The 20718-nt window shown below is 43.0% G+C and overlaps 1 protein-coding gene across 1 annotated transcript in view; it reads left to right on the top strand.

The window, feature by feature from the left end:
• The window catches only part of RPA1 (replication protein A1), a 303612-nt gene that overhangs the window by 231523 nt on the left and 51371 nt on the right, over positions 1 to 20718 (top strand). Inside the window, exon 9 of the mRNA XM_053705235.1 lies at positions 7803 to 7935. Within this exon, the coding sequence (XP_053561210.1) occupies positions 7803 to 7935 (133 nt within the window). The remainder of the gene's footprint in view (positions 1 to 7802; positions 7936 to 20718) is intronic.

Raw genomic sequence — 20718 nt, 5'->3', positions numbered from 1 at the left:
AGAACTTTATCCATCACCTGTTCTGACATACAACACGTATCATTACAAAGGGTAAACAATCCAAAAAATCCACTGCTGGTCCTAAGACAGCATGAAGGGGTGGCCCCCGATCCAGGACCGGATCTAGTAGGGGGCAGACTTTCTTTCTTTGCTCAGGCTTGGGCAAGAGATGTTCAGGATTCCTGGGCACTAGAAATAATGACCCACGGTTATCAATTGGAATTCAAGGATTTTCTCCCAAGAGGGAGATTTCATCTTTCAAAATTATCTGCAAACCAGATAAAGAGAGAGGCGTTCTTACGCTGTGTAAAAGACCTTTTTACTATGGGAGTAATCTGTCCTGTTCCAAAATTGGAACAGGGACAGGGGTTTTACTCAGACCTATTTGTGGTTCCCAAAAAAGAGGGAACGTTCAGACCCATTTTGGACCTCAAGTGTCTAAACACATTTCTAAGGTTTGCCTTCTTGGACAAACATTATCAGTTTGTGGCTCTTCCTTTCGGGTTGGCCACAGCACCCAAAATCTTCACAAAGGTTCTAGGGTCTCTTTTGGCGGTTCTCAGACCGCAAGGGATAGCGGTGGCGCCTTATCTGGACGATATTCTGATTCAGGCGTCAACATATCATCTGCCGAAATCTCACACGGACATAGTCTTTTCTGAAAACTCACGGCTGGAAGGTGAACATAGAAAAGAGTTCACTTGTTCCACAGACAAGGGTTCATTTCTTGGGAACTCTGATAGACTCTGTAGCCATGAAAGTATTTCTGACGGAGGTCAAAAAATCAAAGATTTTAAATACTTGCCAAGCACTTCTGTCCATTCCTCGGCCATCAGTGGCTCAGTGTATGGAGGTAATCGGATTAATGGTAGTGGCATTGGACATCGTTCTGTTTGCTCGCTTTCATCTCAGACCACTGCAACTGTGCATGCTCGGTCAGTGGAATGGGGATTATGCAGATTTATCTCCTCAGATAGTTTCTGGTCTCTTGATCCAGAATTATCTTCTTTGGTGGTTGTCGCCAGATCTGTCCCAGGGGACTTGTTTCCGCAGACCCTCGTGGGTGATAGTGACAACAGATGCCAACCTTCTGGGCTGGGGTGCAGTTTGGAACTTCCTGAAGGCTCAGGGTGTTTGGACTAAGGTGGAATCTCTACTTTCAATCAATATTCTGGAACTGAGAGCAATATTCAATGCGCTTCAGGCGTGGCCTCAGTTGGCTTCGGCCAAATTCATCAGTTTTCAGTCGGATAACATAACGGCTGTGGCATATGTCAATCATCAGGGGGGAACAAGGAGTTCCTTAGCGATGATAGAAGTATCCAAGATAATCAGTTGGGCAGAGGCCCACTTCTGTCATCTGTCAGCGATCTACATCCCAGGGGTAGAGAACTGGGAAGCAGATTTTCTAAGTCGACAGACTTCATCCGGGGGAGTGGGAACTTCACCCGGAGGTGTTTGCCTCATTGATTCTCAGATGGGGCAGACTGGAATTGGATTTGATGGCATCTCGTCAGAATGCCAAGCTTCCAAGATACGGTTCCCGGTCAAGGGATCCTCAGGCCGAACTGATAGATGCCTTGGCAGTACCTTGGTTGTTCAGCCTAGCTTATGTTTTTCCGCCGTTTCCTCTCCTCCCACGCGTGATTGCTCGAATCAAGCAGGAGAGAGCTTCAGTGATCCTGATAGCACCTGCGTGGCCACGCAGGACTTGGTATGCGGATCTAGTGGACATGTCCTCTCTACCACCGTGGAATATTCCGTTGGGACAGGACCTTCTCATTCAAGGTCCTTTCCAACATCCAAATCTAATTTCTCTGCAACTGACTGCGTGGAGATTGAACGCTTGATTTTAACGAAGCGAGGATTCTCTGATTCAGTTATCAATACTTTGATACAGGCTAGAAAGCCTTTCACTAGAAAAATCTATCATAATATATGGCGTAAATATTGGTGTGAATCCAAGGGTTACTCATGGAGTAATGTTAGGATTCCTAAGATTTTGTCTTTTCTCCAAGAAGGATTGGAGAAAGGGTTATCAGCAAGTTCCTTAAAGGGACAAATTTCAGCTTTGTCAATTCTGTTTCACAAACGTTTGGCAAATGTATCAGATGTTCAGTCTTTTTGTCAGGCTCTATCTAGAATTAAGCCTGTATTTAGACCTATTACTCCTCCCTGGAGTTTGAATTTAGTTCAGTAGTTTAGTATTCCATAGATATTAAACTATTATCTTGGAAAGTTCTGTTTTTGGTTGCTATTTCTTCTGCTCGAAGAGTTTCTGAGCTTTCAGCATTACAGTGTGATTCACCTTCTCATATTTCATTCTGATAAGGTGGTTTTACGTACCAAACCTGGGTTCATTCCTGAGGTTGTTTCGAATAAGAATATTAATCAGGAAATTGTTGTTCCTTCCTTGTGTCCTAATCCTTCTAAGAAGCAGCGTCTGTTACATAACTTGGACGTGGTCCGTGCCTTAGTTTTACTTACAGGCAACTAAGGATTTCCGTCAATCATCTTCATTATTCATTGTTTATTCTGGAAAGCGTAGGGGTCAGAAAGCTACGGCTACCTCTTTCTTTTTGGCTGAGAAGTATCATCCGCCTGGCATATGAGACTGCTGGACAGCAGCCTCCTGAAATAATTACCGCTCATTCTACTAGGGCTGTGGCTTCCACATGGGCTTTTAAAAACAATGCATCTGTTGAACAGATTTGTAAGGCTGTGACTTGGTCGTCCTTTCACACTTTTTCCAAATTTTCCAAATTTGATACTTTTGCTTCTTCTGAGGCTATCTTTGGGAGAAAGGTGCTTCAAGCAGTGGTGCCTTCCGTTTAGGTTCCTGTCTTGTCCCTCCCTTTCATCCGTGTCCTATTGCTTTGGTATTGGTTTCCCACAAGTAAGGATGAAATCCGTGGACTTGTCATATCTTTGTAAAAGAAATCTAAATTTATGCTTACCTGATAAATTACTTTGTTTTACGATATGACAAGTCCACGGCCCACCCTGTTCTTTTTAAGACCGTTTTTCTTTTTCTTTTTTTTTTGTAAACTTCAGTCACCTCTGCACCTTTTTAGCCTTTCCTTTTCTATTCCTATACCTTCGGCCGAATAACTGAGGGTGGAGCGGAAGGGAGGGGCTATATATACAGCTCTGCTGTGGTGCTCTTTGCCACTTTCTGTTAGCAGGAGGTTAATATCCCACAAGTAAGGATGAAATCCGTAGACTCGTCATATCGTAAAAGAAAGTAATTTATCAGGTAAGCATCATTTTAGTTTTTATTAACCATGTTCACTCTCAATTGACAAGTTACTTGTTAAGAATTTAAAGCGACAGTAAAGTTTTTTTTTTTCTGGGTTGGTTTTTCTTGCATTATTTACCCATATGTGTGGCAGAGTGGTCCAAGAGACTCTACAAAGTGTCTCCTTATGTTTTGAAATCCAATGGAGAGATCTTTACTATAAGTATAAAAACTTTTTTTTTTTCTCCAAAAGTGCAAATTTTTTTATAACCCACACATACAGTGTCCTGCGCCTCTTCACTAACTCCACCTGGGGTTATTTGACAAAACATTGCTTCCTAAGATCATTAAAGCGATATTTGATGTATTTAATCAGTGAATGTTGCTGATACAGTAGTAGCTTTTCCGAATTATCCTCCTTGAAGCATGAAGTGGGGGATACTTCGGTAGTAGATAAGGGGGAAATCTCAGACTCTGTCTGTGTAATTCCTTTTGTTGATACCGAAGCGTTTCCTTTCAGCTTAGGCTTCAACACCTCCATTTGTTATTAGAAGGTTTCTGATACCCTGGATGACTCCGACATTATCGGCAGTCAGTCCTAATAAGTCGAGTACACTTTACAAAGTCAGGGAGAAACTGGGTACCCCCTTTTCTCCATATATAGCAGACTCTATCTAGGAGTCTTGTCAATAGTACCCAGGGAAGGGGTGTACGTCAGAGTTTACATCTACCTGCGGTTTGTATTGCTTTGTCACCTGTGTGGTGGCGTACTGTTTTTGATGCGTGGTCTGATTTTATCAGACAGACACTTCTCTCGAAGAAGTCCGGGATAGGATTAAGGCAATTAAGTTAGCCGACTCCTTTATTTCAGATGCTCCTCTTCAAGGTTTTCAGCTGGGAGCTAAGTTTTCAGGTTTTTGCCATATGGCCTGCAGAGCGTCAGGAAAGATATGGTCTGCGGATACCTCATCTGAGTATAAACTTTTGGGTGATTTCCTACAAGGGAAGACCTTGTTTGGACCTGTTTTAGCGGAAATTCTCTCTGATATTTCGAGAGGAAAGGGACATTCATTCCCTCAGGAATAGGGGAAAGCAATTCAAGTATCCTGCTAGGAAAACAAAAGACAGCAGGCTAAGCCTGCCCCCAATCCGGGAAGACACTGTATCCTTAGGATACAATCTAGAGTCAGGACTTTTTCTCCCAGGGGCAGATCTTTGCTTCAAAGGTTATCTGCAGAAGAAGAGTCATTTTTCAACTGCATAGGAGACCTCTGACGTGGGAGCGATAGTCCCTGTTCGGATTCAGGAACAGAGTCTTGAATTTATTCCAATTTGTTTGTGGTTCCCAAAAGGAGGGAACCTTCAGTCCTGTTTGTAGATATCAAGAGTCTAAATAAATTCATAAAATTATTGTCCTTCAAGATGGAAGCTATTCGTTCCACTCTCCCTTGATTCAAGAGGGCCAATCTATGACACTGAGAAATAAAGGACGTGTATTTGCATGTTCCCATTCATAGGGATCATCACAAGTTTCTAAGGTTTGCCTTTCTAGACAAACTTTTCCAATTCATGGCTCTTCCCTTCGGTCTTGCCACAGCTCCCAGACTTTCCTCAGAGGTTCTGGGACCGCTGTTGTAGGTACTTCGATTAAGGGGCATTACAGTGTCGCCCTATCTGACCGATACATTAGTCCAGGCACCATCCTTCAACAAGCTAGATCCCACACGGCAATGTGGTTATCCTTCCTGAGATCTCACGGATGGAAGATAAATTTGGAAAAGAGTTCCTTAGTCCCAAATACAGGGGTAACTTTCTTGGGAACAATAATAGATTCGCTATCTATGATGATTTTTCTGACAGAAGTCAGGAAATCAAAGATTTTTGATACTTGTCTAGCTCTTCAGTCCACCCCTCGGCCATCAGTGGCTCAGTGCATGGAATCGGGCTGATGGTGGCGGCAATGGACATCATCCCGTTTGCTTGGTTTCACCTCAGAGCTCTACAGTTAAACATGCTCAGACAATGGAACAGAGATTATGCGGGCTTGTCTCCCCAAATACTACTGGAGCAGGAGACAAGGGATTTTCTTCAGTGGTTGTCTCTGGATCATCTCGCCCAGGGAACCTGCTTTCGCAGACTATCTTGGGTGATGGTGACAATAAATGCCAGCTTTCTAAAGTCTCAGGGAGTTTGGACTGTAGTCTGTTCTACCAATAAACATTCTGGAGTTGAGAGCGATCTTCAATGCTTGCCTGGCCCCAGTTAGCCTCGGTCCAGTTTGCCTTGGTCCAGTTTATCAGGTTCCAGTCGGACAACATAACTTCAGTGGTTTGCATCATTCATCAGGAAGGAACGAGAAGTTCCTTAGCAATGACAGAGGTAACCAAAATAATTCAATGGGCGGAGGTCTAGTCTTGCTGTCTGTCGGTGATCCACATCCCAGGGGTGGACATCTGGGAGGCGGATTTCCTGAGTAGGCAGACCTTTCATCAGGGGAGTGGGAACTCCATCCGGTGGTGTTCTCCAGCCTGATTTAGATCTCATGGCATCTCAGCAGAATGCCAAGCGCCCGAGGTACAGGTCGAGGTCCAGGGACCTTCAGGCGGTACTGATAGATGCCCTGGCGGTACCTTGGACCTTCAGTCTAGCATACCTATTTCCTCACTTGGCTCTTCTTCTTTGGGTCATTGCTCGAGTTCATTAGGAGAGGGCCTCAGTGATCCTCATTGCACCGGCTTGGCCTCGCAGGATTTGGTATGCAGATCTGGTGGACATGTAGTCTCTGCCACCTTGGAGACTTCCGTATAGGAAGGACCTTCTAATTTGAGGGCCCTTTCCTAAACCAAGTCTAGTTTCTCTGAAACTGACTGCTTGGAGATTGAACGCTTAATTTTATCCAAAGCGGGGCTTTTCTGACTCGGTCATAGAGACCATGATTCAGGCTAGTAATCCTGTTTCTAGAAGGATTTACCATAAGATATGGTGTACATATCTCTATTGGTGTGAATCTTAGGGCTACTCCTGGAGTAGACTTAGGATTCATAGAGTTCTGTCCTTTCCCCAAGAAGCTTTGGAGAAAGGTTTTTATCGGCAAGTTCCCTAAAGAGTCAAATATCTGCCTTGTCTATTTTGTTACATAACCGCCTGGCGGACGTCCCAGACATACAATCATTTTTGTCAGGCCTGGTCGGGATCAGGTCTGTGTTCAAACCAGTTACTCCTCCATGGAGTCTGAGTTTAGTTCTCAAAGTTTTTCAAGGTGCTCCGTCTGAGCCTATGCATTCCTTAGATATTAAGTTCTTATCTTGGAGAGTTTTATTTCTTGTTGCTAATTCTTCTGCTCGTAGAGTGTTCAAGCTCTCAGCATTGCAGTGTGAGTCTTCTTACCTTATTTTCCATTCAGATAAGGTAGTTTTACGTACTAAAATAGGATTTCTTCCTAATGTTGTTTCTGATCGGAACATTAATCAGGTGATTGTTGTTCCTTCCTTGTGTCCTAATCCTTCTTCTCAGAAAGAACTTCTTCTGCATAATTTGGACGTGGTCCGTGCTTTAAAATTTTACCTGCAGGCGACTAAGGCTTTCGCCAGTCTTCTGCTTTGTTTGTGGTTTTCTCAGGAGAAAGTAAGGGCCAGAAAGCTACTTCTCTTTCTTTCTGGCTGAAGAGTATTATACGTTTGGCATTTGCGATTGCTGGACTACAGCCTCCAGAGAGAGTTACGGCTCATTCCACGAGGGCCGTTGTTTCCTCATGGGCGTTCAAGAATGAAGCTTCTGTGGAACAGATTTGCAAGGCTGCAATTTGGTCCTCTCTTTACACTTTTTCAAAGTCCTATAAATTTAGCATTTTTACCTCTGCAGAGGCCGCTTTTGGGAGTAAGGTTCTTCAAGCAGTGGTGCCTTCCATTTAGGTTTCCTGTCTTGTCCCTTCCGTATCATCTGTGTACTCTAGCTTGGGTATTGAATCCCATTAGTAATTAAGATGATCCGTGGACTCATCGTGTCATAAAAAAGAAAATTTATGCTTACCTGATAAATTTCTTTTTTGACACGATGAGTCCACGGCCCGCCCTGTAAGACAGGTTGTTGGTTATTTTAAACTTCAGACACCTCTGCACCTTGGTTTTTCCTTTCTTTCCTTAACTTCGGTCGAATGACTGGAGTGGGAGGGAAGGGAGGAGCTATTTAACAGCTCTGCTGTGGTGCTCTTTTCCTCCTCCTGCTGACCAGGAGGTGAATATCCCATTAGTAATCACGATCATCCGTGGACTCATCGTGTCAAAAAAGAAATACATTTATCAGGTAAGCAAACATTTTTTTATTATTATTTTTTTTTTACCCATTTTCTTCTGGATGACAGGCAAACTGTAGTAATCTTCAAGAGAATCTAATTTAGTGATGCATGCAAATTAGTTTTTACGGCTTACTGTAAATTTTGTTTAGGTTTTTTTTGTAATTTTTATAATGTTTTTAGGAATGAAAGGTAACTTCCCCTGCCACTTAAAATATTGCTAATTGTTTGCAGGTACTCATTTGTAGCTAAATAATATTGTATTTTTCTTAGGTTTGATTCTGAGGGGCAAGTAGTTGAAGGTACATCAATCTCCGAGCAACGTGGAGGAGGAATAGGAGGTGGAAGCACTAACTGGAAATCTTTGTTGGAAGTTAAAACTGAAAATATGGGTCATGGTGATAAGGTATTCATCTTCTGGCATTTTTTATTTTAAAGCATGAAAATAATCCTCCAAAGGGTCTCAGATAATTAATGTTTGAAAATATTACTTAAAGGGACAGTCAACGTCAAATTTTTATTGTTTAAAAAATAGATAATCCCTTTATTACCCATTCCCCTGTTTTGCACAGAAAACATGGTTATATTAATACTAGTGGGAAAGCCTAATGTGGTGACGGAACCACCGAACCACTCTGCCATTTTCGGAAGGGCAGTCTATTGTGGTGACGGAACCACCGAACCACTCTGCCATTTTCGGAAGGGCAGTCTGTTGTGGTGACGGAACCACCCTGCCATTTTCGGAATCCACCTCTCTTGCTCTCTCTCCCCCCTCTCTCTTTTGCTCTGTTTCTCTCGCTCGGTCCTCTCTTCGCTCTCCTCTCATTTGCTCGCTCTCCTCTCGTTTGCTCACTCGCCCGCTCGTCCAAAATTCTAAGTCCCCCGAACAGTTAAACCCACCACCCACTAACCCCCCCAAAATAAATAAATCCGAACACTAAAAAACCTAAACTATCTATTGCCCTGAAATGGGCATTTGTCTAACCCCACAAAATTAAAAAAATAAACCTAAGTTTAAATTAAGCTAAAATTACAGAAAATAAAAAAACTAATTACCAAAGTTGACAAAATTAAACCTAATCCCTCTAAAAAAAAAAATTTAGCCCCCCCCCAAAATATCAATTACTGTTGGGAATATCACTCCTGGCCAGCAGGAGGAGGCAAAGAGCACCACAGCCAAGCTGTTAAATATCACTCCCCTACCCACAATCCCACAGTCTTTCTCTTTGCCTTTAGTGCAAGGAGGAGGTGAAGTTTAGGTGTCTGAGTTTTCTTCAATCAAGATTTTTCTTTTAGCAGAGTAAGCTCACTCTGTTCTTTTCTGGGGTCTAGCCTAGTCCACATCAGTCTATTCAGTAGGGCAGTGGTGGCTTCTGAGCACTTGAGAACTTGTGAGGTACAATCCTCACTGCGTTTTCTCAAGAATCTGCTGCCCTAACTAGAAAACCTGAGTAGGTTTACTCAGTTTTTCTCTCTTCACAGGTCCATGTGAGGTGCTGCACCCTCTCAAACCAGGTGAGCTGTCCTGCTGCTGGATAGCACGTCCAGGTAAGTGCCATTTTAATTTTCTTTTGCAAAGAGATTGCTGGCACTTGTTACAGCTAAAAGCGGTCTTATTTAATATGGGACTTTATTACACTTTCATGTTTGGGGTTTCTTTTAGGCAGTTTGAGCATTGAGACTGAGGTGATTTAGGTTGGCTCAGTCTGTTATAGTAGTTTTTATACTTTAACTTTTGGTCATGGAGATTACTGTTGTAAGCTGTTTTATTCGGCAGTTAGGGCTACGTAATCGCTCTGTATTTGAAAATGAGCTGCAGGACAGGTAGGCACCTCAGTAAAGCTACTGAGGTGTATAGGTAGACTGAGGTCTATTTGGTTTGTTGCGCTAACACACATTTCTATTTAAAGACACAGTACACATTTATTTCTCCAACATAGGTGTGTCCGGTCCACGGCGTCATCCTTACTTGTGGGATATTCTCCTCCCCAACAGGAAATGGCAAAGAGCCCAGCAAAGCTGGTCACATGATCCCTCCTAGGCTCCGCCTTCCCCAGTCATTCTCTTTGCCGTTGCACAGGCAACATCTCCACGGAGATGGCTCAGAGTTTTTTGGTGTTTAAATGTAGTTTCTCCAACATAGGTGTGTCCGGTCCACGGCGTCATCCTTACTTGTGGGATATTCTCTTCCCCAACAGGAAATGGCAAAGAGCCCAGCAAAGCTGGTCACATGATCCCTCCTAGGCTCCGCCTACCCCAGTCATTCTCTTTGCCGTTGTACAGGCAACATCTCCACGGAGATGGCTTAGAGTTTTTTAGTGTTTAACTGTAGTTTTTATTATTCAATCAAGAGTTTGTTATTTTGAAATAGTGCTGGTATGTACTATTTACTCAGAAACAGAAAAGAGATGAAGATTTCTGTTTGTAAGAGGAAAATGATTTTAGCAACCGTCACTAAAATCCATGGCTGTTCCACACAGGACTGTTGAGAGCAATTAACTTCAGTTGGGGGAACAGTGTGCAGTCTCTTGCTGCTTGAGGTATGACACATTCTAACAAGACGATGTAATGCTGGAAGCTGTCATTTTCCCTATGGGATCCGGTAAGCCATGTTTATTACGATTGTAAATAAGGGCTTCACATGGGCTTATTAAGACTGTAGACTTTTTCTGGGCTAAATCGATTCTTTATTAACACATATTTAGCCTTGAGGAATCATTTTATTTGGGTATTTTGATATAATAATATCGGCAGGCACTGTTTTAGACTCCTTATTCTTTAGGGGCTTTCCCAAAGCATAGGCAGAGTCTCATTTTCGCGCCGGTGTTGCGCACTTGTTTTTGAGAGGCATGGCATGCAGTCGCATGTGAGAGGAGCTCTGATACTTAGAAAAGACTTTCTGAAGGCGTCATTTGGTATCGTATTCCCCTTTGGGCTTGGTTGGGTCTCAGCAAAGCAGATACCAGGGACTGTAAAGGGGTTAAAGTTCAAAACGGCTCCGGTTCCGTTATTTTAAGGGTTAAAGCTTCCAAATTTGGTGTGCAATACTTTTAAGGCTTTAAGACACTGTGGTGAAAATTTGGTGAATTTTGAACAATTCCTTCATGTTTTTTCGCAATTGCAGTAATAAAGTGTGTTCAGATATTCTGGAACTGAGAGCGATATTCAATGCTCTCAAGGCTTGGCCTCAGCTAGCGAGGGCCAAGTTCATACGGTTTCAATCAGACAACATGACAACTGTTGCGTACATCAACCATCAGGGGGGAACAAGGAGTTCCCTGGCGATGGAAGAAGTGACCAAAATCATTCTATGGGCGGAGTCTCACTCCTGCCACCTGTCTGCTATACACATCCCAGGAGTGGAAAATTGGGAAGCGGATTTTCTGAGTTGTCAGACATTGCATCCGGGGGAGTGGGAACTCCATCCGGAAATCTTTGCCCAAGTCACTCAGCTGTGGGGCATTCCAGACATGGATCTGATGGCCTCTCGTCAGAACTTCAAAGTTCCTTGCTACGGGTCCAGATCCAGGGATCCCAAGGCGGCTCTAGTGGATGCACTAGTAGCACCTTGGACCTTCAAACTAGCTTATGTGTTCCCGCCGTTTCCTCTCATCCCCAGGCTGGTAGCCAGGATCAATCAGGAGAGGGCGTCGGTGATCTTGATAGCTCCTGCGTGGCCACGCAGGACTTGGTATGCAGATCTGGTGAATATGTCATCGGCTCCACCTTGGAAGCTACCTTTGAGACGAGACCTTCTTGTTCAGGGTCCGTTCGAACATCCGAATCTGGTTTCACTCCAGCTGACTGCTTGGAGATTGAACGCTTGATCTTATCGAAGCGAGGGTTCTCAGATTCTGTTATCGATACTCTGGTTCAGGCCAGAAAGCCTGTAACTAGAAAGATTTACCACAAAATTTGGAAAAGATATATCTGTTGGTGTGAATCTAAAGGATTCCCTTGGGATAAGGTTAAGATTCCTAAGATTCTATCCTTCCTTCAAGAAGGATTGGAAAAAGGATTATCTGCAAGTTCCCTGAAGGGACAGATTTCTGCCTTGTCTGTGTTACTTCACAAAAAGCTGGCAGCTGTGCCAGATGTTCAAGCCTTTGTTCAGGCTCTGGTTAGAATTAAGCCTGTTTACAAACCTTTGACTCCTCCTTGGAGTCTCAATTTAGTTCTTTCAGTTCTTCAGGGGGTTCCGTTTGAACCCTTACATTCCGTTGATATTAAGTTATTATCTTGGAAAGTTTTGTTTTTAGTTGCGATTTCTTCTGCTAGAAGAGTTTCAGAATTATCTGCTCTGCAGTGTTCTCCTCCTTATCTGGTGTTCCATGCAGATAAGGTGGTTTTACGTACTAAACCTGGTTTTCTTCCAAAAGTTGTTTCTAACAAAAACATTAACCAGGAGATTATCGTACCTTCTCTGTGTCCGAAACCAGTTTCAAAGAAGGAACGTTTGTTGCACAATTTGGATGTTGTTCGCGCTCTAAAATTCTATTTAGATGCTACAAAGGATTTTAGACAAACATCTTCCTTGTTTGTTGTTTATTCCGGTAAAAGGAGAGGTCAAAAAGCAACTTCTACCTCTCTCTCTTTTTGGATTAAAAGCATCATCAGATTGGCTTACGAGACTGCCGGACGGCAGCCTCCCAAAAGAATCACAGCTCATTCCACTAGGGCTGTGGCTTCCACATGGGCCTTCAAGAACGAGGCTTCTGTTGATCAGATATGTAGGGCAGCGACTTGGTCTTCACTGCACACTTTTACCAAATTTTACAAGTTTGATACTTTTGCTTCTTCTGAGGCTATTTTTGGGAGAAAGGTTTTGCAAGCCGTGGTGCCTTCCATTTAGGTGACCTGATTTGCTCCCTCCCTTCATCCGTGTCCTAAAGCTTTGGTATTGGTTCCCACAAGTAAGGATGACGCCGTGGACCGGACACACCTATGTTGGAGAAAACAGAATTTATGTTTACCTGATAAATTACTTTCTCCAACGGTGTGTCCGGTCCACGGCCCGCCCTGGTTTTTTTAATCAGGTCTGATAATTTTTTTTTTTTCTTTAACTACAGTCACCACGGTACCATATGGTTTCTCCTATGCTAATATTCCTCCTTAACGTCGGTCGAATGACTGGGGTAGGCGGAGCCTAGGAGGGATCATGTGACCAGCTTTGCTGGGCTCTTTGCCATTTCCTGTTGGGGAAGAGAATATCCCACAAGTAAGGATGACGCCGTGGACCGGACACACCGTTGGAGAAAGTAATTTATCAGGTAAACATAAATTCTGTTTTTTATTCTTCTATCAAGCGTCGTCTCTGCCACAAGCAAAGGCTCATACGGACATTGTCCTAGCCTTTCTCAGATCTCACGGGTGGAAAGTGAACGTAGAAAAAAGTTCTCTATCCCCGTCAACAAGAGTTCCCTTCTTGGGAACAATATTAGACTCCTTAGAAATGAAGATTTTTCTGACAGAGGCCAGAAAATCAAAACTTCTAAGCTCTTGTCAAGTACTTCATTCTGTTCTTCTTCCTTCCATTGCGCAGTGCATGGAAGTAATAGGTTTGATGGTTGCGGCAATGGACATAGTTCCTTTTGCGCGAATTCATCTAAGACCATTACAACTGTGCATGCTCAGACAGTGGAATGGGGATTATACAGACTTGTCTCCGACGATCCAAGTAGATCAGAGGACCAGAGATTCACTCCGTTGGTGGCTGACCCTGGACAACCTGTCACAAGGGATGAGCTTCCGCAGACCAGAGTGGGTCATTGTCACGACCGACGCCAGTCTGGTGGGCTGGGGTGCGGTCTGGGAACCCCTGAAAGCTCAGGGTCTATGGTCTCGGGAAGAATCTCTTCTCCCGATAAACATTTTGGAACTAAGAGCGATATTCAATGCTCTCAAGGCTTGGCCTCAACTAGCAAAGGCCAAATTCATAAGGTTTCAATCAGACAACATGACTGTTGCATATATCAACCATCAGGGGGGAACAAGGAGTTCCCTGGCGATGGAAGAAGTGACCAAAATAATTCGATGGGCGGAGACTCACTCCTGCCACTTGTCTGCAATCCACATCCCAGGAGTGGAAAATTGGGAAGCGGATTTTCTGAGTCGTCAGACATTTCATCCGGGGGAGTGGGAACTCCATCCGGAAATCTTTGCCCAAATAACTCAATTATGGGGCATTCCAGACATGGATCTGATGGCGTCTCGTCAGAACTTCAAGGTTCCTTGCTACGGGTCCAGATCCAGGGATCCCAAGGCGACTCTAGTAGATGCACTAGTAGCGCCCTGGACCTTCAACCTAGCTTATGTATTCCCACCGTTTCCTCTCATTCCCAGGCTGGTAGCCAGGATCAATCAGGAGAGGGTTTCGGTGATCTTTATAGCTCATGCGTGGCCACGCAGAACTTGGTATGCAGACCTGGTGAATATGTCATCGGCTCCACTATGGAAGCTACCTTTGAGACAGGACCTTCTTGTTCAAGGTCCGTTCGAACATCCAAATCTGGCCTCACTCCAACTGACTGCTTGGAGATTGAACGCTTGATTTTATCAAAGCGTGGGTTCTCAGATTCTGTCATTGATACTCTTATTCAGGCTAGAAAGCCTGTAACTAGAAAAATTTACCATAAAATATGGAAAAAATATATCTGTTGGTGCGAATCTAAAGGATTCCCATGGAACAAGATTAAGATTCCTAAGATTCTATCCTTTCTACAAGAGGGTTTGGAGAAAGGATTATCTGCAAGTTCTTTGAAGGGACAGATTTCTGCTTTATCTGTTTTACTTCACAAAAAGCTGGCGGCTGTGCCAGATGTTCAAGCTTTTGTTCAGGCTCTGGTTAGAATCAAGCCTGTTTACAAACCTTTGACTCCTTCTTGGAGTCTCAATTTAGTTCTTTCAGTTCTTCAAGGGGTTCCGTTTGAACCCTTACATTCCGTAGATATTAAGTTATTATCTTGGAAAGTTTTGTTTTTGGTTGCAATTTCTTCTGCCAGAAGAGTTTCAGAGTTATCTGCTCTGCAGTGTTCTCCTCCTTATCTGGTGTTCCATGCAGATAAGGTGGTTTTGCGTACTAAACCTGGTTTTCTTCCGAAAGTTGTTTCTAACAAAAATATTAACCAGGAGATAGTTGTGCCTTCTTTGTGTCCGAATCCAGTTTCAAAGAAGGAACGTTTGTTGCACAATTTGGATGTAGTTCGTGCTCTAAAATTCTATTAGAGGCTACAAAGGATTTCAGACAAACATCTTCCTTGTTTGTTGTTTATTCTGGTAAAAGGAGAGGTCAAAAAGCAACTTCTACCTCTCTCTCTTTTTGGCTTAAAAGCATCATCCGATTGGCTTATGAGACTGCCGGACGGCAGCCTCCTGAAAGAATCACAGCTCACTCCACTAGGGCTGTGGCTTCCACATGGGCCTTCAAGAACGAGGCTTCTGTTGATCAGATATGTAAGGCAGCGACTTGGTCTTCACTGCACACTTTTACCAAATTTTACAAATTTGATACTTTTGCTTCTTCGGAGGCTATTTTTGGGAGAAAGGTTTTGCAAGCCGTGGTGCCTTCCATCTAGGTGACCTGATTTGCTCCCTCCCATCATCCGTGTCCTAAAGCTTTGGTATTGGTTCCCACAAGTAAGGATGACGCCGTGGACCGGACACACCTATGTTGGAGAAAACAGAATTTATGCTTACCTGATAAATTACTTTCTCCAACGGTGTGTCCGGTCCACGGCCCGCCCTGGTTTTTAATCAGGTCTGATGAATTATTTTCTCTAACTACAGTCACCACGGTATCATATGATTTCTCCTATGCATATTCCTCCTTTACGTCGGTCGAATGACTGGGGAAGGCGGAGCCTAGGAGGGATCATGTGACCAGCTTTGCTGGGCTCTTTGCCATTTCCTGTTGGGGAGGAGAATATCCCACAAGTAAGGATGACGCCGTGGACCGGACACACCGTTGGAGAAAGTAATTTATCAGGTAAGCATAAATATGTTTTTTTATTTTCAGATAAAGAATTTTTACACTTTATCCTTATTACATATGATGGATCAAGAGTGCTTTTCAAACCATTATCCCAGGCGAAGTTGCTGCTTGTCAGTTATGTTTTGATGCTCAAGTGGAACCCCCCGTTCCTTTTTGTTTCTCATGCATTAAGAGAACTTTAAGCTATAGAGATAAATATTTGCCCATCAGCAAATGCTGTTCAGGTGTCTCCTGTTGCAGATATGCTGCAGCTTTCTCCACATACAGTGCCCTGTGTTTCCTCTTGCATTCCTGTAGGATTTTTTTCTACAAGACATTGCTTCCCAGGTATCGCTTGCGGTATCTGAGGCCTTGTCAGCTTTGCCCATGTTGCAGGGAAGGCGTAAAAAGAAATTTAAGTAAACAGTTTTCTGATCAAGTTCTGGCTATCCAGAGTGTCCCTTCCCATAAGCCTGAGGAAGAAGACATGTCGGTAGCATTTGAGGGGGAAATCTCAGACAGTGTAATTCCTTCTTCTGATGCTGAAGTGGTATCCTTCAGATTTAAGCTAGAACACCTTCGCTTATTACTTAAGGAGGTTTTGGCTACTTTGGACGACTCCAACACAACTATCGTAGTCAATCCTAAAAAGTCTAGTAAATTGAACAAATACTTTGATGTTCCCTCCCGGTGGAGGTTTTTCCAGTTCCTGACTGTGCTGCGGAGATTACTGCTCGAAAATGGGAAAGACCTGGTATTCCCTTTTCTCCATATCCTATTTTTAAGAAGTTTCCTATAGCGGATTCTATTAAGGAGTCGTAACAGACGGTTCCTAAGGTACAAGGAGCGATCTCCACTTTGGCCAAGAGGACTGGTATTCCCATAGAGGATAGTTGTTCTTTTTAAGATCCAATGGATAAAAAAATGGAGGCTTTATTAAAAAAGATGTATGTCTACCAGGGTCTACAATGGCAACCTGCGGTGTGTATCGCCACTGTTACCAGAGCTGCAGCTTACTGGTTTGATGCGTTGTTTGAATCGCTTCAGACGGATACCCCTCTTGAGGAGATCCAGGACAGGATTAAGGCTCTCAAGTTAGCCAATTCCTTTATTACAGATGCTTCCTTACAGGTTATTAAACTGGGAGCCAAAATTTCTGGTTTTGTGGTCCTAGCCCGCAGGTCCTTGTGGTTGAAGTCCTGGTCTGCGGGTTTTTCATCTAAATCTAAGCTCATTGCTATTCCTTACAAGGGTAAGGCCTTGTTTGGACCTGGTTTGGTGGAAATTATCTTAGATATTACTGGAGGGAAGGGTTCTTTTCTTCCTCAAGATAAAATTAATAATCAGAAGGGACGTCAGAGTAATTTTTGTTCCTTTCGTAACTTTAAAGGCAAGTCTTCCTCCCCCTCCTCCAAGCAAGATCAAGCCAAGCCTTCGTGGAAGCCCAACTAGTCCTGGAATAAGGGAAAGCAATCTAAAAAGCCTTCAGCTGATTCCAAGTCAGCATGAAGGGTTGACGCCTGATCCAGGAGCGGATATTGTAGGGGGTGGACTCTCTATTTTTTTCCCAGGCTTGGATAAGAGATGTACAGGATCCCTGGGCGGTGGACATTGTCTCCCAGGGATACAAAATAGACGCCCTGGGGGTAATAGTTCCAGTTCCCTTTCAGGAAAGGGGTCTGGGATTTTACTCTAATCTGTTCTTAGTTCCCAAAAAGGGAGGGAGCTTTTCTACCAATCCAAGATCTAAAATGCTTAAACAAGTTTCTCAGAGTGCCATCCTTCAAGATGGAGACTATATGTTCCCATTCACAAGGACCATCACAAATTTCTGAGATTTGCCTTTTTGGACAATAATTTCCAGTTCGTGGCCCTTCCATTTGGCCTTGCCACAGCTCCCAGAATTTTTTTCAAAGGTTCTGTGGGCTCTTTTAGCTGTGCTACGATCTCTGGGCATTGCAGTGGCACCTTATCTGGATGACATTCTCAGACGGAGATCTTGTTGTCTTTTTTTCTTTGATTCCACGGATGGAAGGTGAATCAGGAAAAAAGTTCTCTGGTTCCTGCTACAAGGGTCGTATTTTTGGGGACCATAAGACTCCCTGTTAATGAAGATTTTTCTGACGGAGGTCAGAAAACCCTTCAGTTCTCTCCACAGCCGTCAGTGGCTCAATGTATGGAGGTAATCGGTCTTATGGTGGCTTCCATGGACATCATTCCGTTTGCTCGGTTCCATCTCAGACCTCTGCAGTTATGCATGCTCAGACAATGGAACATGGACTATACGGATCTGTCTCTTTTGCAGATTACTTGGTTCTGTTTCTCATCCTCTTTTCTGAATCCAAAATATTCCCAAACAACTGATGTTGAATTTTTCTTTGGCACCAACAATTCTGTAAGCAACATCATTTTCATCATCGTCATTGTTGGACACAGACAGCTCTTTAGAACTCATCTTAAATTTTATGTACCATGCACACAATACCAGCGGGCACAAAAAATATGAGGAGAATCAGTAGATTATACTACCGCACACACTGCCAATATCAGTAGGGTCAGGTGTCACTGGCAAGTGCAACCGTGGCACAAATAGACTAGACCACAGTCTTGCACTTGAATACAAAGACAGAGAACTATTGAATGGCCTTGATAATGCAGTTAGCCTAGCTCTGATGATGCTAGTATAGCTTCTTCAAGTTGCAAAGATGACGCAGCGGAAGCAGTCTTAAAAAAGCTTCTTAAAGATTTTTTTATTAGAATCACACAATTTATTTTGATTAATAATTAAAGAATAGATTATGCAATTAAGACAAGATAGAGACCACAGGCACTTGAAAGTCTTGACTATAAAGAGAGGACAACAATGTGCTATATGATGCAGTGACAGTCACCTTGATTGAAGAGAGAACACAGGCTAGCTGCACTTGAATATAAAGAAGACAACTATGGGCTTGATTAAGCTGTCACCTTGATTGAAGAGAGAACACAGGCTTGCTGCACTTTAAAGAAGAAAAAAATAGGCTGATAGTGCTATGATGCAGGCACCTTGATTGAAGAGAAGTAGAGAACACAGTGTCTTGCTGCACTTGAATAGAAAGACAACAATGGGATTGATGATGCAGTCACATTGATTGAAGAGAACACAGACTAGCTGCACTTGAATATAAAGAAAGAATACAACAATGGACACCTTGATTGAGAAGAGACAAGAGACCACAGGCTTATACACTTGAAATGATTTAAATATTAACTTTAAAGACGACAACAATGGGGTTGCTCATATTCATGTTTATTTAGACTGAGGCAACCAACACTGGCTTTCACTGGTGCAGACTGACCTTGCAGTTGTAGAATACACTGGCTCTGGAGGACTGACCTTGCTGTTGTAGAAGACACTGGCTTTGGATGACTGACCTTTCTGTTGTAGAAGACACTGCCTGAATGGCTTACCTAGCTGTTGTAGAAGACAGAGGCTTTCAGAGTTGCAGTGCACCTGCAGGATGACCTTGCTGTTGTAGAAGAAGAAACAGGCTGCACTAGGATGTGGATGACCTTACTGTTGTAGAAGAAGAAACAAGCTGCACTAGTATGTGGATGACCTTGCTGTTGTAGAAGAAGAAACAAGCTGCACTAGGATGTGGATGACCTTGCTGTTGTAGAAGAAGAAACAGGCTGCACTAGGATGTGGATGACCTTGCTGTTGTAGAAGGAGAAACAGGCTGCAGGATGTGTGGATGACCTTGCTGTTGTAGAAGAAGAAACTGGCTGCAGGATGTGTGGATGACCTTGCTGTTGTAGAAGAAGAAACGAGCTGCACTAGGATGTGGATGACCTTGCTGTTGTAGAAGAAGAAACAGGCTGCAGGATGTGTGAATGACCTTGCTGTTGTAGAAGAAGAAACAGGCTGCAGGATGTGTGGATGACCTTTCTGTTGTAGAAGAAGAAACAGGGTGCACTAGGATGTGGATGACCTTGCTGTTGTAGAAGAAACAGGCTGCAGGATGTGGATGACCTTGCTGTTGTAGAAGGAGAAACAGGCTGCAGGATGTGTGGATGACCTTGCTGTTGTAGAAGAAGAAACAGGCTGCAGGATGTGTGGATGACCTTGCTGTTGTAGAAGAAGAAACAGGATGCAATCTGGAACCACAGCTGTTGGCTGACTTTGGTGAACTTGAGTAGATGACACACATGCACTGTCAGGCAGTATTTGCTGTTGGTTGAACAATGAAAATAAAATATTTTTAGAATAAGGTGGTAGTGGGAGGGGAGACAAGTTCTACTTTTTGGAAAGCCAAAATAAATGAATGAAAATTTGAAATGTATAAAAAAAAAAGTTTTTGTGTTTTTTTTTTGTTTTTTTTTTTTACTTTGATGTCCCTCCCAGTCCATTACTGTTTCTGACTGTGTTGTGTTTGTTCATTGTTGTCAACAACACAGTCAGAAACAGTAATGGGCTGGGAGGGACATCAAAGTAAAAAAACCACCTTTTTTTTTTCTACGTTTTTAATTAATTTGTTTTGTGTTCAAGAGCAATAGAGCATGGCATGGCATCCTAAGCAACATTTGAAATTAAATTGACTTATATTTTATTAGCTTAGCTATTTTTTTTTCTTAAACACAATTGGTTAGGCGTACTTAGGGCTGCTATTTTGTGGCTGCACAATGCACATGGACAGTTAATAGGGCATTGCAGACTTTGCCACAATGAATGCATTGCTTGCACATTTAAGCATCATGCTAATTTTGATATTTTTGCTCACCAAAATGCATTAACCATTTAAAGTGAAGGTAAAGTCAAACGCCTTATTACAAATAATTAGAGATATGATGGCAAATAAATATAAGTTTCATTCATCAATTTGTTATAAAACATATATTACCTGTGATATCTAATGTTTTTATCATCTAATCGGCTTTCCGAAAAACAACCCGTACATTTATCTTTTTTTCTAAATACCTATCACGTGCTTCAGAGATCCAATTGATTTTCTGGCTGTTAGGCGGCCGTCAAATTTCGTCATCAACATTGCGGTTTACATGCGCATGCATGACAATTTCTCCTCCTCAATTTGCATGTGCATGCGCATTACCAAATTTGGGTTGTAGTCATTGAAGGAGCTGCCAAGTTTTTTCGCATGCGCAGTAGAGCCAAACAAAACGGATTGACGCCTGCGCAAAGATCACTGTCTATAATTGATGCGCATGCGCGGTTAATCTGTG

This window comes from Bombina bombina, chromosome 3 (genome assembly GCF_027579735.1).
Source record: "Bombina bombina isolate aBomBom1 chromosome 3, aBomBom1.pri, whole genome shotgun sequence".
Classification (NCBI taxonomy): Eukaryota; Metazoa; Chordata; class Amphibia; order Anura; family Bombinatoridae; genus Bombina; species Bombina bombina.
Note: the sequence above shows the minus strand (reverse complement) of the source record. Positions and strands in the feature narration are given on the sequence as shown.